The sequence below is a fragment of the Salmo salar genome, chromosome ssa09, assembly GCF_905237065.1.
Source record: "Salmo salar chromosome ssa09, Ssal_v3.1, whole genome shotgun sequence".
NCBI classification, from domain to species: domain Eukaryota; kingdom Metazoa; phylum Chordata; class Actinopteri; order Salmoniformes; family Salmonidae; genus Salmo; species Salmo salar.
Window position 1 is genome coordinate 108,899,981 of NC_059450.1, and position 13,832 is coordinate 108,913,812.

The 13,832-nt window shown below is 43.4% G+C and overlaps 1 protein-coding gene across 1 annotated transcript in view; it reads left to right on the forward strand.

Annotated features, from left to right (window-relative positions):
* LOC123724080 (protein IWS1 homolog) overlaps nucleotides 1-13,832 on the forward strand; it is a 39,274-nt gene that overhangs the window by 854 nt on the left and 24,588 nt on the right. The window contains exons 3-4 of the mRNA XM_045686997.1: nucleotides 1,432-1,518; nucleotides 1,887-2,475. Coding sequence (XP_045542953.1) covers nucleotides 1,432-1,518; nucleotides 1,887-2,475 — 676 coding nt within the window. The remainder of the gene's footprint in view (nucleotides 1-1,431; nucleotides 1,519-1,886; nucleotides 2,476-13,832) is intronic.

A 13,832-nucleotide genomic window follows, 5' to 3' on the forward strand; every position in this document is an offset into this window, starting at 1 on the left:
CCTTTGCCTTGATGACAGCTTTGCACACTCTTGGCATTCTGTCAACCAGCTTCAGCTGGAATGCTTTTCCACCAGTTTTGAAGGACATCCCACATATGCTGAGCACTTGTTGGCTGCGTTTCCTTCTCTCTGCGGTCCGACTCATCCCAAACATCTCAGTTGGGTTGAGGTCCGGCGATTGAGGAGGCCAGGTCATCTGGTGCAGCACTCCATCACTCTCCTTCTTGGTAAAATAGCCCTTAAACAGCCTGGAGGTGTATTGGGTCATTGTCTTGTTGAAAAACAAATTATAGTCCCACTAAGCCCAAACCACATGAATGTCGTATTGCTGCAGAATGCTGTGGTAGCCATGCTGGTTAAGTGTGCCTTGAATTCTAAATAAATCACAGACAGTGTCACCAGCAAGCACCCTCACACCATAGCACCTCCCCCTCTATAATTTACGGTGGAAAAATACACATACGGAGATCATCCGTTGACCCACACCTCGTCTCACAAAGACACAGCGGTTGGAACCAAAAATCTCAAATTTGGACTCCAGACCAAATGACAAGTTTCCACCGGTCTAATGTCAATTGTTCGTGTTTCTTAGCCTAAGCAAGTCTCTTCTTCTTATTGGTGTCCTTTAGTAGTGTGTTCTTGGCAGCAATTTGACCGTGAAGGCCTGATTCACAGTCTCCTCTGAACAGTTGCTGTTGAGATGTCTGTTAATTGAACTCTGAAGCATTTATTTAGGCTGCAATTTCTGAGGCTGGTAACTCTAATGAACTTATCTTCTGCAGCAGAGGTAACTCTGGGTCTTCCATTCCTGTGGCGGTCCTCACTAGAGACTGTTTCATCATAGCGCCTAATGGTTTTTACGACTGCATTTGAAGAAACGTTCAAAGTTCTTGACATTTTCCGGATTGACTGACCTTCTTGTCTTAAAGTAATGATGAACTGTTGTTTCTCTTTGCTTATTTGAGCTGATCTTGCCCTAAAATGGACATGGTATTTTACTAAATACCAATACCATGTCCTAATCTTCTTTATACAAAAACATGTAATGATGAAGTCAGTCTCTTTGAGCCATGAGTGATTGACATGCGTATTATTCGTGTTAACTCTGCATGTACATTTAAGGGCCAGCCGTGCTGCCCTGTTCTGGGCTAGTTGTAATTTTCCCAACTTCCTCTTTGTGACACCTGACCACACAACTGGGCAGTAGTCCGGGAGCAACAAAACTAGGGCCTGGAGGACCTGCCTTGTTGATATTGTTGTTAACAAGGGAGCGCAGCGCTTTAGTATGGACAGACCTCTCCCCATCTGAGCTACTGTTGCATCAATGTTATTGTTTACATTGTCATCATGCCAATTGTATATGATACCAATAGTTGTAAACATTCATTCTGGAATGCCAAAAAATGTGTTGGTTATGTCCTGGTCTTGTAGATGGTGGTGGCACCCCGGTACAGGACGAAAAATGCTCCCGGTTCAGATGCGGAAGAGGAGATGAGGATTGAGTCGTGCCACTCAGAGGTAAGGGGATTGTCATCTAAGCAAGACGTGTTCAACATCAGTCTAGTGTGGTGGTCAAGCCCTCTTGATTCCCCAACCATCTTGCACATACAGATTAACATTTTAAAAATATTTATAATATCCCAGGGCTCTATGCTGACCTTTTTTTACAAGGAAAAATGTAGGTGCACACAAAGACATTTAGGAGCACAATAAAGCTAGAATACTTCATTTTTCTAGGCGCATTGGTGCTCCTAAATTAAAATGTCAGATCGCACAGCAAAATATTTAGGCTCATATGCAAGTGAAGTGCTGGCACTGTAGAACCCTGTATCTATCCTAACCTTAGACTTATAAAGCATTTTATATTTCCACTTTTTGTTATGCAGGATGAGAATAGTCATGGTGAGGGTGCAGCTCAGGCCATGGAGACAAACGGTTTGGCCAGTGGGTCAGACAACGAGGGCCACAAAAGGGAGGACAGTGACTCTGAGGAGGAGGCACCAGTCAAACGCAGCATCTCAGACATAGAGTGCACCCCCCCACCCAAACTCAGGGGCAGCACCTCAGACATAGAGTTCCCACCCAAACGCAGAGGCAGCAACTCTGACATTGAGGGGTCCCCAGTCAAACACAGAGGCTGCACCTCTGACATGGAGGAGAAAGAAACCAATCAGGCTGCAGCCGGGAGCGACTCTGAGAATGAGGATCAGCCCCCATCTCCAGCCCGGAGCAGACACTCGAATGCACGCAGTGACTCTGAGACTGAGGTGCCCGAACACAAAGCACAGATCGAGTCTGATGGAAAGGACGAGGAGTGCGGTGCGAAGAAAGGGAAGTGGAAGGCTGTAATGCATTCCGACAGTGAGGATGAGGTGGAGGCTCGGCCAGTGAAAGCAGCTGCAGGCAGTGGCCAGGAGAAGGGTAGTCACGCAAAACGGGTGGTGGATGATAGTGAGGATGACGACGCAATGCCAAGTAGGTGCCATCTACATCAGAGTATTGGGATAGGGGAAACAGTTGACTCCTGATATGTACACAATCAATCAGTCTACTGATCCCTATTCGAATATGTTTTCTATTCACTTTCTCCAGATATCGGCATGCTCTGGATTAGTACACACATTCATACAACAACAGTTCCAAGTTATTGCACTATATCAAGTAGGGGTGTGACATTTAAATGAAATTCAGAAAAAATCCCTAACCTAAAAGGAAAAATGTTTTACAAAATTAAAATCGCAGTGCAGTTATCACTAAACTACCACTAACAGGTCCCGGTCATCATAAAGGGGGAAATTAAACATACCTAACACAATAATACTTTAATGTTAGTTGGAGGAGATATGCATCTTTCAAATTATTTACATTTTAGTAATTTAGCAGATGCTCTTATCAAGAGCGCATACATTTTTCATACTGGTCCCCCGTGGGAGTCGAACCCCAACCCTGGCAGTGCAAGTGCCATGCTGCACCAACTGAGCCATCCCAGACTGCCACAGTTATAAAGCGTTCTGCATGTCATTGTCATTCACAGTTGGGAAAATGGCAGAGTGAGACAGGGAAGCGACAGCAACAAAGTACTGTAAGGCTATATTTTGAAAAGTTAAATGAGAAAGTTGTGTAATGCAAACTTTGAGGTGGAATTGAGCTATAGTGGCAGTACAGGTGTCAGGTGCAATGCCGACGGGAGGCACTGTGAGACCCAACCTGTTGCTTGCAGCAGTGCGATTAGGGACGGAGTGAGAAAATCAGCGCTGATTACAGAAATGATTGCAGTTAATATGCAGCCATTGTCAATGGTAGAGGATGTCGGCTTCAATGTTGCCTTAATGGCATGTATAGAGCCAGACTACAAGATGACAAACCGTGAACACCTGGATGTAGAAATTGTACAATGATTGCTCTGTAAGTACAAAGTGCAAGCTCTCAAACACCAGATTTTTGGAAGTTTATGAACACGCTGTCACACATCGCTGCAACGAGCCATCACATTGAGAAGTGAGAACAGGCACACAGCAGAGAATTGTTGCTGAGTGGGTGGGTAGCAGCAGTAAGGTGAGCGCCGTCTGGTAGGGTTTCCACTAGATCGCAAAGTCATAATTGTCTATATCGTAAAAATGCATGAAAAGAAATACACTTTTTGGTCTTAATTTAAGGTTAGGGTTAGGCATAAGGTTAGCAATGTGGTTAGGTTTAAAATCAAATTTTAAAGATGCACTATGCAGAAATCGCTCTGCCATTTCCTGTATGCAAAAATTCGAATAGTCCGCCTAATTTCAGTTTGTGGCAAAACAAGCAAGTATAGTGTAGAGAATCATCGTACCATCCAAACCACTGTGAAATATATTTTCCATAACCAATAATCTTGTATATTTAGCTGTTTTTGAAGCTAGTGTATAAAACCGAAGGTAAAAGTTGCAAAAACAAAACTTAAGCATGGGAAGCATAGAAATAGCACACCCAGAACGAATCTACTGCTTCTTAGACTTGCTTTCAATGAGAATTACAGATCTATAACTCACATTTCTATGTGAAATTTGTTTGGGTCGCACAAAAAGTTACACATTGCAGCTTTAACCTCTTTGGGCTAGGGGGCAGTATTTTGACATCCGGATGAAAAGTGTGCCCAAAGTGAACTAACTGCCTGTTACTCAGGCCCAGAAGCTAGGATATGCATATAATTTTATAAAGTTTCTAAAACTGTTAAAATAATGTCTGTGTGTATAACAGAACTGATATGACAGGCAAAACCCTGAGGACAAACCATCAAAAAAATACCATCAAAAAATATTATAATTCAGCCTACTACTGTTTCCAATGGCTGTCATGTTTATTATGAGGCGAAATCCTCCCAGATTGCAGTTCCTATGGCTTCCACTAGATGTCAAGTCTTTAGAAAGAGTTTCAGGCTTGTTTTTGGAAAAATTAGCTAGAATTTGTAGTTTTTCTAAGTGGCTCCCATTTTGGCTGTAGTGTTTTCATGCGATGAGAGCGCGTTCTTTTGTTGTTTATCTCCAGTAAAGACAATAACGATTCTTCGTCTCAAATGTTATCGTTTATGTATTAGGGTACCTGAGGTTTGATTATAAACGTTGTTTGACTTGTTTGGAGAAGTTTATTGGTAACGTTTGGGATTCATTTTGTATGTGTTTTGAAGGAGGGGAAACCGGTGGATTATTGAATGAAGCGCGCCAGCTAAACAGTTTTTTTTTTTTATGAAACAAAAGGACCATTTGTGATGTAGCTGGGACCTTTTGGAGTGCCAACAGAAGAAGATCTTCAAAGGTAAGGCATTTATTATATCGTTATTTCTGACTTTCGTGGCGCACCTGCCTGGTTGAAAAATGTTTCGGGGCGCGGGCGCTGTCCTCAGATAATCGCATGGTGTGCTTTCGCCTAAAGCCTTTTTGAAATCTGACACAGCGGCTGGAATAACAAGAGGTTAAGCTTTATTTTGATGTGTGACACTTGTATTATCATGAATGTTAAATATTTCTGTAATTTGAATTTCGCGCTCTGCGATTTCACCGGAAGTTGTTGAGATGGGACGCTACCCTCCCACCTGCCCATAAGAAGTTAAGAAGAGAAGTTGTCTGAATAGGCGGGGTTTATGACTCTGTGGCTGTGGTAACTAGTGATGACCGTCCGGTCGGACTGGATTGCGGTAGATTGAACTGCATTGCCCCTTAATGGTCATACGGAGGACCATATCTGAATCGTGAAGTCACATCAATCATAAAAATTTCTTATCGTGTAACGATAAACAAATGGCAGTTTAAACATTAACCTGTTGAGGGTAGGGGGCAGTATTTGCACGGCCGGATAAAAAACGTACCCGATTTTAATCTGGTTATTACTACTGCCCAGAAACTAGAATATGCATATCATTATTGGCTTTGGATAGAAAACACCCTAAAGTTTCTAAAACTGTTTGAATGGTGTCTGTGAGTATAACATAACTCATATGGCAGGCAAAAACCTGAGAAGATTCTGTATAGGAAGTGGCCTCTCTGACCATTCCTTGGGCTTCTTGACTCTCTTTATTGAAAATGTAGGATCTTTGCTGTAACATGACTCTTCCTACGGCTCCCATAGGCTCTCAGAACCCGGGAAAAAGCTGAATGATGTCAAGGCAGCCCCTGGCTGAAAAACATTAGCGCCTTTGGTAAGTGGTCTAACAGAGGACAATGAGACTGAGGCGTGTGCATGAGGCGACCCCATGTTTTTATTTTCTCTCTCTTGAACATAAACACGGTTTCCCGGTTGGAATATTATCGCTTTTACGAGAAAAATGGCATAAAAATTGATTTTAAACAGCGGTTGACATGCTTCGAAGTACAGTAATGGAATATTTAGATTTTTTTTGTCACGAAACGCGTCGGGCGCGTCACCCTTCTTTACACTTCGGATAGTGTCTTGAACGCACAAACAAAATAGAGGATATTTGAACATAACTATGGATTATTTTGAACCAAACCAACATTTGTTATTGAAGTAGAAGTCCTGGGAGTGCATTCTGACGAAGAACAGCAAAGGTAATAACATTTTTCTTATAGTAAATCTGACTTTGGTGAGGGCTAAACTTGGTGGGTGTCTAAATAGCTAGCCCGTGATGGCTGGGCTATCTACTCAGAATATTGCAAAATGTGCTTTCACCGAAAAGCTATTTTAAAATCGGACATAGCGAGTGCATAAAGGAGTTCTGTATCTATAATTCTTAAAATAATTTGTTTTTTGTGAACGTTTATCGTGAGTAATTTAGTAAATTCACCGGAAGTTTGCGGGGGGTATGCTAGTTCTGAACATCACATGCTAATGTATAAAGCTGGTTTTTGATATAAATATGAACTTGATTGAACAAAACATGCATGTATTGTATAACATAATGTCCTAGGATTGTCATCTGATGAAGATCATCAAAGGTTAGTGCTGCATTTAGCTGTGGTTTGGGTTTATGTGACATTATATGCTAGCTTGAAAAATGGGTGTCTGATTATTTCTGGCTGGATACTCTGCTGACATAATCTAATGTTTTGCTTTCGTTGTAAAGCCTTTTTGAAATCGGACAGTGTGGTTAGATTAACGAGAGTCTTGTCTTTAAAATGGTGTAAAATAGTCATATGTTTGAGAAATTGAAGTAATAGCATTTCTAAGGTATTTGAATAACGCGCCACGGGATTCCACTGGCTGTTACGTAGGTGGGACGATTTACATTTGTCACATGCATCGATCCCCGGTTCAAATGTTTAAACGTTGTGGTTATTTCCATGTGTAGTAGAGAAATAACAACAAATAAGGCACTGACTGATAGCTGTTAGTGTATCTAGCTAGTATGCTAACCGTAGCTAGCTAATTCAAGTTATATGAGCACCATTTCAGTTAAGATGGGTGAAAAATAATTATTTCAGAAAGACTACCTGTCGAGATGAGTTTCAGCAAAACCATGCCTATTATACAAGATGTTGACGCTTGTCTGACTTTTGCCGTTTGATAATTCCAGTGACCCTGTCGGATTGCAGATGTCATTAATATTTGGACATGCACACGGACATGATCAAAAAGCTATATTTGCTCTCTCTGTCATTTCAGCAAGCTAGCTATATATCAATGCATTATTTAAATTGCATCTGCAAATCCGCCATAGAAATGGAAAGAATTTAAACTCTGGTAATATGGATAGACAAAATATTGAACAATGGGCGAGTTCGTTTAGCATGGCTGGTGCACCAGGTGGAAGGAGATTTCTCTTTAGGATCAATGGAATGGTTGAGAATGAGCAAACCCTGCACACCCGGGGAAGCGGACCATGCAAAACTAATTTGCCCAAAAATGTAGTGGTCAAACTATTCATCTTGGGGGGGAGCGGGGGTTCTAAAATGCAGTCATGTCACGCAATTTTACTATTGTTTAGATAGTCGGATATTTTCTTTTTAATGCAGACTAGCTCAAAAATAAGTGAAATTACCCAATGGATTATGATAATTTTATGCCCAAAACGTGGTGTAAAAACATTCGTTTTCACCACATATTTTAATTTGCTCCATGGTTCAGGCAGCCAAGTGTAGGCTACGGCGAAAAGCTGTAGCCAGAGAAGGAAGGGGAAGCGAGACACCCCACTTGGCAGTTTTTTTTTCTGCTTCTATGAAAGTCGATGAACTAAGAAGACCAGACCCAGCTGCTATTGCATTATTGTCTATCAAACACCCACCCGTTAAGTAAACCGGAACCAAAAGATGTTTCAATAGTTTACTCAGGCCGATTACCATCTTAATTTAGCCACCATCTTTGCTGTAGCCAAAGATTAGGGTAAGCATACCAATTGAGTCCATGTACCCATTAAGCCCACGCCCATCCTTTGGGTTCAAATAAATAAAAAAATTCAGCTGTTTTAATGTTTCAACAAATTAATCTGGTTATATCCTGGACACAGAGCGGGGTGCCTCGTAAGGATCCGCAGAAGGTGAGTGGGAAAGCTGCCGTTACCGTCAATATTACTCGCCAACGTGCAATCATTGGACAATAAATTACACAATGTGCGATCACGAACATCCTACCAACGGGACATCAAAAACTGTAATATCTTATGTTTCACGGAATCGTGGCTGAATGAAGACATGGATATTCAGCTAGCGGGATATACGCTGCACTGGCAAGATGGAACAGCACACTCTGGTACGACGAGGGGCGTGGTCTGTGCATATTTGTAAACAACAGCTGGTGCATGAAATCTGAGGAAGTCTAGATTTTGCTCTCCTGAAGTAGAGTATCTTGTGATAAAATGCATACCACACTATTTGCCTAGAGAGTTTTCAGCTATACTTTTCGTGGCTGTTTATTTACCACCACAGACGGATGCTGGCACTAAGACCGCAGCTGTATAAAGAAATAAGCAAATAGGAAACCGCGCACCCAGAGGTGGCGCTTCTAGTGGCCAGGGACTTTAATGCAGGGAAACTTAAATCAGTTCTACCTAATTTCTATCAACATGTTAAATGTGCAATCAGAGGGGAAAACAATTCTAGATAACCTGTACTCCACACACAGAGACGCGTACAAAGCTCTCCCTCGCCCTCTATTTTGGTAAATCCGACCACAATTCTATCCTCCTGATTACTGCTTACAAACAAAATTTAAAGCAGGAAGCACCAGTGACTCTGTCTATAAAAAAGTGGTTAGATGAAGCCGATGCTAAACTACAGGACTGTTTTTCTATCACAGACTGGAACATGTTCTGGGATTCTTCCGATGGCATTGAGGAATACACCACATCAGTCACTGGCTATATCAATAAGTGCATCGAGGACGTCGTCCCCACAGTGACTACGTACATACCCCAACCAGAAGCCATGGATTACAGGCAACATTCGCACTGAGCTAAAGGGTAGAGCTGCCGCTTTCATGGTGCGGGTCTCTAACCCGGAAGCTTATAAGAAATCCTGCTATGCCCTCCGACGAACCATCAAACAGGCAAAGCGTCAATACAGGGCTAAGATTGAATGATCACGCTATCCGTAGCCAACGTAAGACCTTTAAACAGGTCAACATTCACAAGGCTGCGGGGCCAGGTGGATTACCAGGACGTGTGCTCCGGGCATGTGCAGACCAACTGGCAGGAGTTTTCACTGACATGTTCAACCTGTCCCTGACTGAGTCTGAAATACCAACATGTTTCAAGCAGGGCACCATAGTCCCTGTGCCCAAGAACACGAAGGCAACCTGCCTAAATGACTACAGACCTGTAGCACTCACGTCCGTAGCCATGAAGTGCTTTGAAAGGCTGGTTACAGCTCACATCAACACCATTATCCCAGAAACCCTTGACCCACTCCAATTTGCATACCACCACAACAGATCCACAGATGATGCAATCTCTATTGCACTCTACACTGCACTTTCCCACCTGGACAAAAGGAACATCTACGTGAGAATGCTATTCATTGACTACAGCTCAGCGTTCAACACCATAGTACCCTCCAAACTCGGCACTAAGCTAAGGGTCCTGGGACTAAACACCTCCCTCTGCAACTGGATCCTGGACTTCCTGACGGGCTGCCCCAGGTGGTGAGGGTAGGTAGCAAAACATCTGCCACTCTGATCCTCAACACTTGAGCCCCTCAGGGATGCGTGCTCAGTCCCCTCCTGTACTCCCTGTTCACCCATGACTTCATGGCTAGGCACGACTCCAACACCAAGTTTTCCCGACGACACAACAGTGGTAGGCCTGATCACCGACAATGACTGAACAGCCTATAGGGAGGAGGTCAGAGACCTGGCCGGGTGGTACCAGAATAACAACCTATCCCTCAACGTAACCAAGACTAAGGAGATGATTGTGGACTACAGGAAAAGGAGGGACCAAGCACACCCCCATTCTCATCGATGAGGCTGTAGTGGAGCAGGTTGAGAGCTTAAAGTTCCTTGGTGTCCACATCACCAACAAACTAGAATGGTCCAAACACACAAAGACAGTCATGAAGAGGGCACAAAGCGTATTCCCCTCAGGAAACTAAAGATTTTTCATGGGTCCTCAGATCCTCAAAATGTTCTACAGCTGCACCATCAAGAGTATCCTGACTGGTTGCCAACCCCGCTCTTACACTGCTGCTACTCTCTGTTTATCATATATGCATATTCACTTTAACTATACATTCGTGTACATACTACCGCAATTAGTCCGACCAACCATTGCCCCCGCACATTGGCTAACCGGGCTATCTGCATTGTGACTCATCACCCGCCATCCCCTCTTTTACACTACTGCTACTCTCTTTATCATATATGCGTAGTCACTTTAACCATATGTACATACTACCTCAATCAGCCCGACTAACCGGTGCCTGTATATTACCTCGCTACTGTTATTTTTCACTTTTTTCTTTTGTTTTTGTTTCTTTACTTACCTATTGTTTACCAATATATGTTTTATATTAAGTGATTGTGCTTATGTATGCACATCGTAGCATATTTCATGAGCATTCATTACTATTTCTTGCCAATTGAAAATATGGGTTTTTCATCCTAGCAGTCGTGCTGTCTGTATACCACCACAAACCGCCTTTTACCATACAGTGCATTCGGAAACTATTCGGACCCCTAGACTTTTTCCACATTTTGTTACATTACAGCCTTATTCTAAAATTGATTTAAATAGTTTTTTTCCCCCTCATTAATCTACACACAATACCCCATAATGACAAAGCAAAAACAAGTTTCTAGAAATGTTTGCATATTTCTTACAAATTTAAAACTGAAATATTACATACATATTGAGACCCTGTGGGCCCCCTGAGTGGCGCAGTGGTCCAAGGCACTGCATCGCAGTGTTAGCTGTGCCACTAGAGATCCTGGTTCGAGTCCAGGCTCTGTCTCAGCCGACCATGACCGGAGACCCATGGGGTGGCGCAGAATTGTCCCAGCGTCATCCGGGTTACGGGAGGGTTTGGCCAGCAAGGATGTTCTTGTCCCATCGCGTGCTAGCGACTCCTGTGGCGGGCCGGGTGCAGTGTACCCTGACACGGTCACAAGGTGTACAGTGTTTCCTCCGACACATTGGTGCGGCTGGCTTCCGGGTTAAGCAGGCATTGTGTCAAGAAGTGCGGCTTTGCTGGGTTGTGTTTCAGAGGATGCACGGCTCACCGACCTTCGCCTCTCCCGAGTCCGTACGGGAGTTGCAGCGATGGGACAAGACTAACTACCAATTGGATATCACGCAAAAGGGGTGCAAAAAAGATTATTCAGACCTTTTACTCAGTACTTTGCCTAAGCACCTTTGGCAGTGATTACAGCCTTGATTATTCTTGGGTAGGACGCTACAAGCTTGGCACCTGTATTTGAAGTTTATCCCATTTTTCTCTGCAGATCCTCTGATTGGATGGGGAGCGTTGCTACACAGCTATTTTCAGGTCTGTCCAGAGATATTCTTTCGTGAGTCCCGAAGCCACTCCTGTGTTGTCTTGGCTGTGTGCTTAGGGTTCTTTGTCCTGTTGGAAGGTGAACCTTCGACCCATTCTAAGGTCCTGAGTGCTCTGGGGCAGGTTTTCATGAAGGATCTCTCTGTACTTTGTTCCTTTCATCTCTCCCTCAATCCTGACTAGTCTCCCAGATGCCCAACAAGGCCCTCATCCCGTCATTCGCAGGAGAAAAAGACGGCGGTATCGAGGACGAAGGTCCTGGTGCCTTGTAAGGATCCGTCATCAAGAGGGTAATCTACCTTTGAACATCAGCCCTATTAGCCAACGTACATTGGTAGGATATACGAATATCCTACCAATGGCACATTAAAAACTATCTTATGTTTCACCGAGTCGTGGATGAACAACGACATAACATACAGCTGGCGGGTTTTACATTTTTTTGGGCAGGATAGAACAGCGACCTCTGGTAAGACGGGGTGGCGGTCTGTATATTTGTAAACAGCTGGTGCACGATATCTAAGGAAGTCTCAGTTTTGCTCACCTGAGGTAGTGTGGTCTACAGCTTATCATGAGATAAACTATTGGCAAATAGAGTATCTGTATTTTTTGTTGTTGCTGTCTATATACCACCACAAACCGCCACGCTGATCCTTAACTCGGGGACCCCTCAGGGTGCGTGCTCAGTCACCTCCTGTACTCCCTGTTCACTCATGACTGCATGTCCAGGCACGACTCCAACACCAAGTTTTACCCATGACCCAACAGTGGTAGGCCTGATCACCAACAACGATGAGACAGCCTATAGGGAGGAGGTCAGAGACCTGGCCGTGTGGGGCCAGGACAACATCTCCCTCAACGTGATCAAGACAAAGGGATGATTGTGGACTACAGGAAAAGGAGGACCGAGCACACCCCCATTCTCATCGACAGTGCTGCAGTGGAGCAGGTTGAGAGCTTCAAGTTCCTTGGCGTCCACATGTCCAAGAAACTCTCATGGTCCATGTCGTAGACTGTTCTCTCTGGTACCGCACGGCAAGCGGTGCTGGAGCGCAAGTGTAAGACCGAAAGGCTTCTTAACAGCTTCTTCCCCCAAGCCACAAGACTCCTGAACAGCTAATAAAAATGCTACCCAAACCCCTCTTTACGCTGCTGCTACTCTGTTTATTATCTATTCATAGTCACTTTAACTCTACCAACATGTACACATTTCCTCAATTACCTCGACTAACCGGTGCCCCCACACGTTGACTCTGTACCGGTACCCACTGTATATAGCCTCGTTATTGTTGTTTTACTGCTGCTTTGAATTATTTGTTACTTTTTTATTTTCATTTTTTTTACTGAACACATAGTTTTTCTTAACTTCTTAAAGCATTGCTGTTTAACCTGTTATGACTAGGGGGCAGTATTTTCACGGCCGGTTAAAAAACGTACCCGATTTAATCTGATTATTACTCCTGCCCAGAAACTAGAATATGCATATAATTATTAGCTTTGGATAGAAAACACTCCAAAGTTTCTAAAACTGTTTGAATGGTGTCTGTGAGTATAACAGAACTCATTTGGCAGGCCAAAACCTGAGAAGATTCTGTACAGTAAGTACCCTGTCTGACCATTTCTTGGCCTTCTTGATTATCTCTATCCAATACAGGGGATCTCTGCGATTACGTGACACTTCCTACGGCTCCCATGGGCTCTCAGAAGGCGGCAAAAAGCTGAATCGTGGCTTTGCAGGCCCTGGCTGAAAAACATTAGCGCATTTTGATAGTGGTCGAACAGAGTACAGAGACTGACGCCGCGCGTGCCGAGGCGACCCCATGTTTTTATTCTTTCGTCTTTGAACGTAAACACGCTTTCCCGGTTGGAATATTATCGTTTTTTACGAGAAAAATGGCATAAAAATTGATTTTAAACAGCGGTTGACATGCTTCGAAGTACGGTAATGGAATATTTAGATTTTTTTTTGTCACGAAACGCGTCGGCGCATAACCCTTCGTCACCCTTGGATAGTGTCTTGAACGCACGAACAAAACGCCGCTATTTGGATATAACTATGGATTATTTTGAACCAAACCAACATTTGTTATTGAAGTAGCAGTCCTGGGAGTGCATTCTGACGAAGAACACCAAAGGTAATCAAACTTTTGTAATAGTAAATCGGAGTTTGGTCAGGGCTAAACTTGGTGGGTGTCAAAATAGCTAGCCGTGATGGCTGGGCTATCTACTCAGAATATTGCAAAATGTGCTTTCACCGAAAAGCTATTTTAAAATCGGACACCTCGATTGCACAAAGGAGTTCTGTATCTATAATTCTTTAAATAATTTATGTATTTTGTCAACGTTTATCATGAGTAATTTAGTAAATTCACCAGAAGTTTGCGGGGGGTATGCTAGTTCTGAACGTCACATGCTAATGTA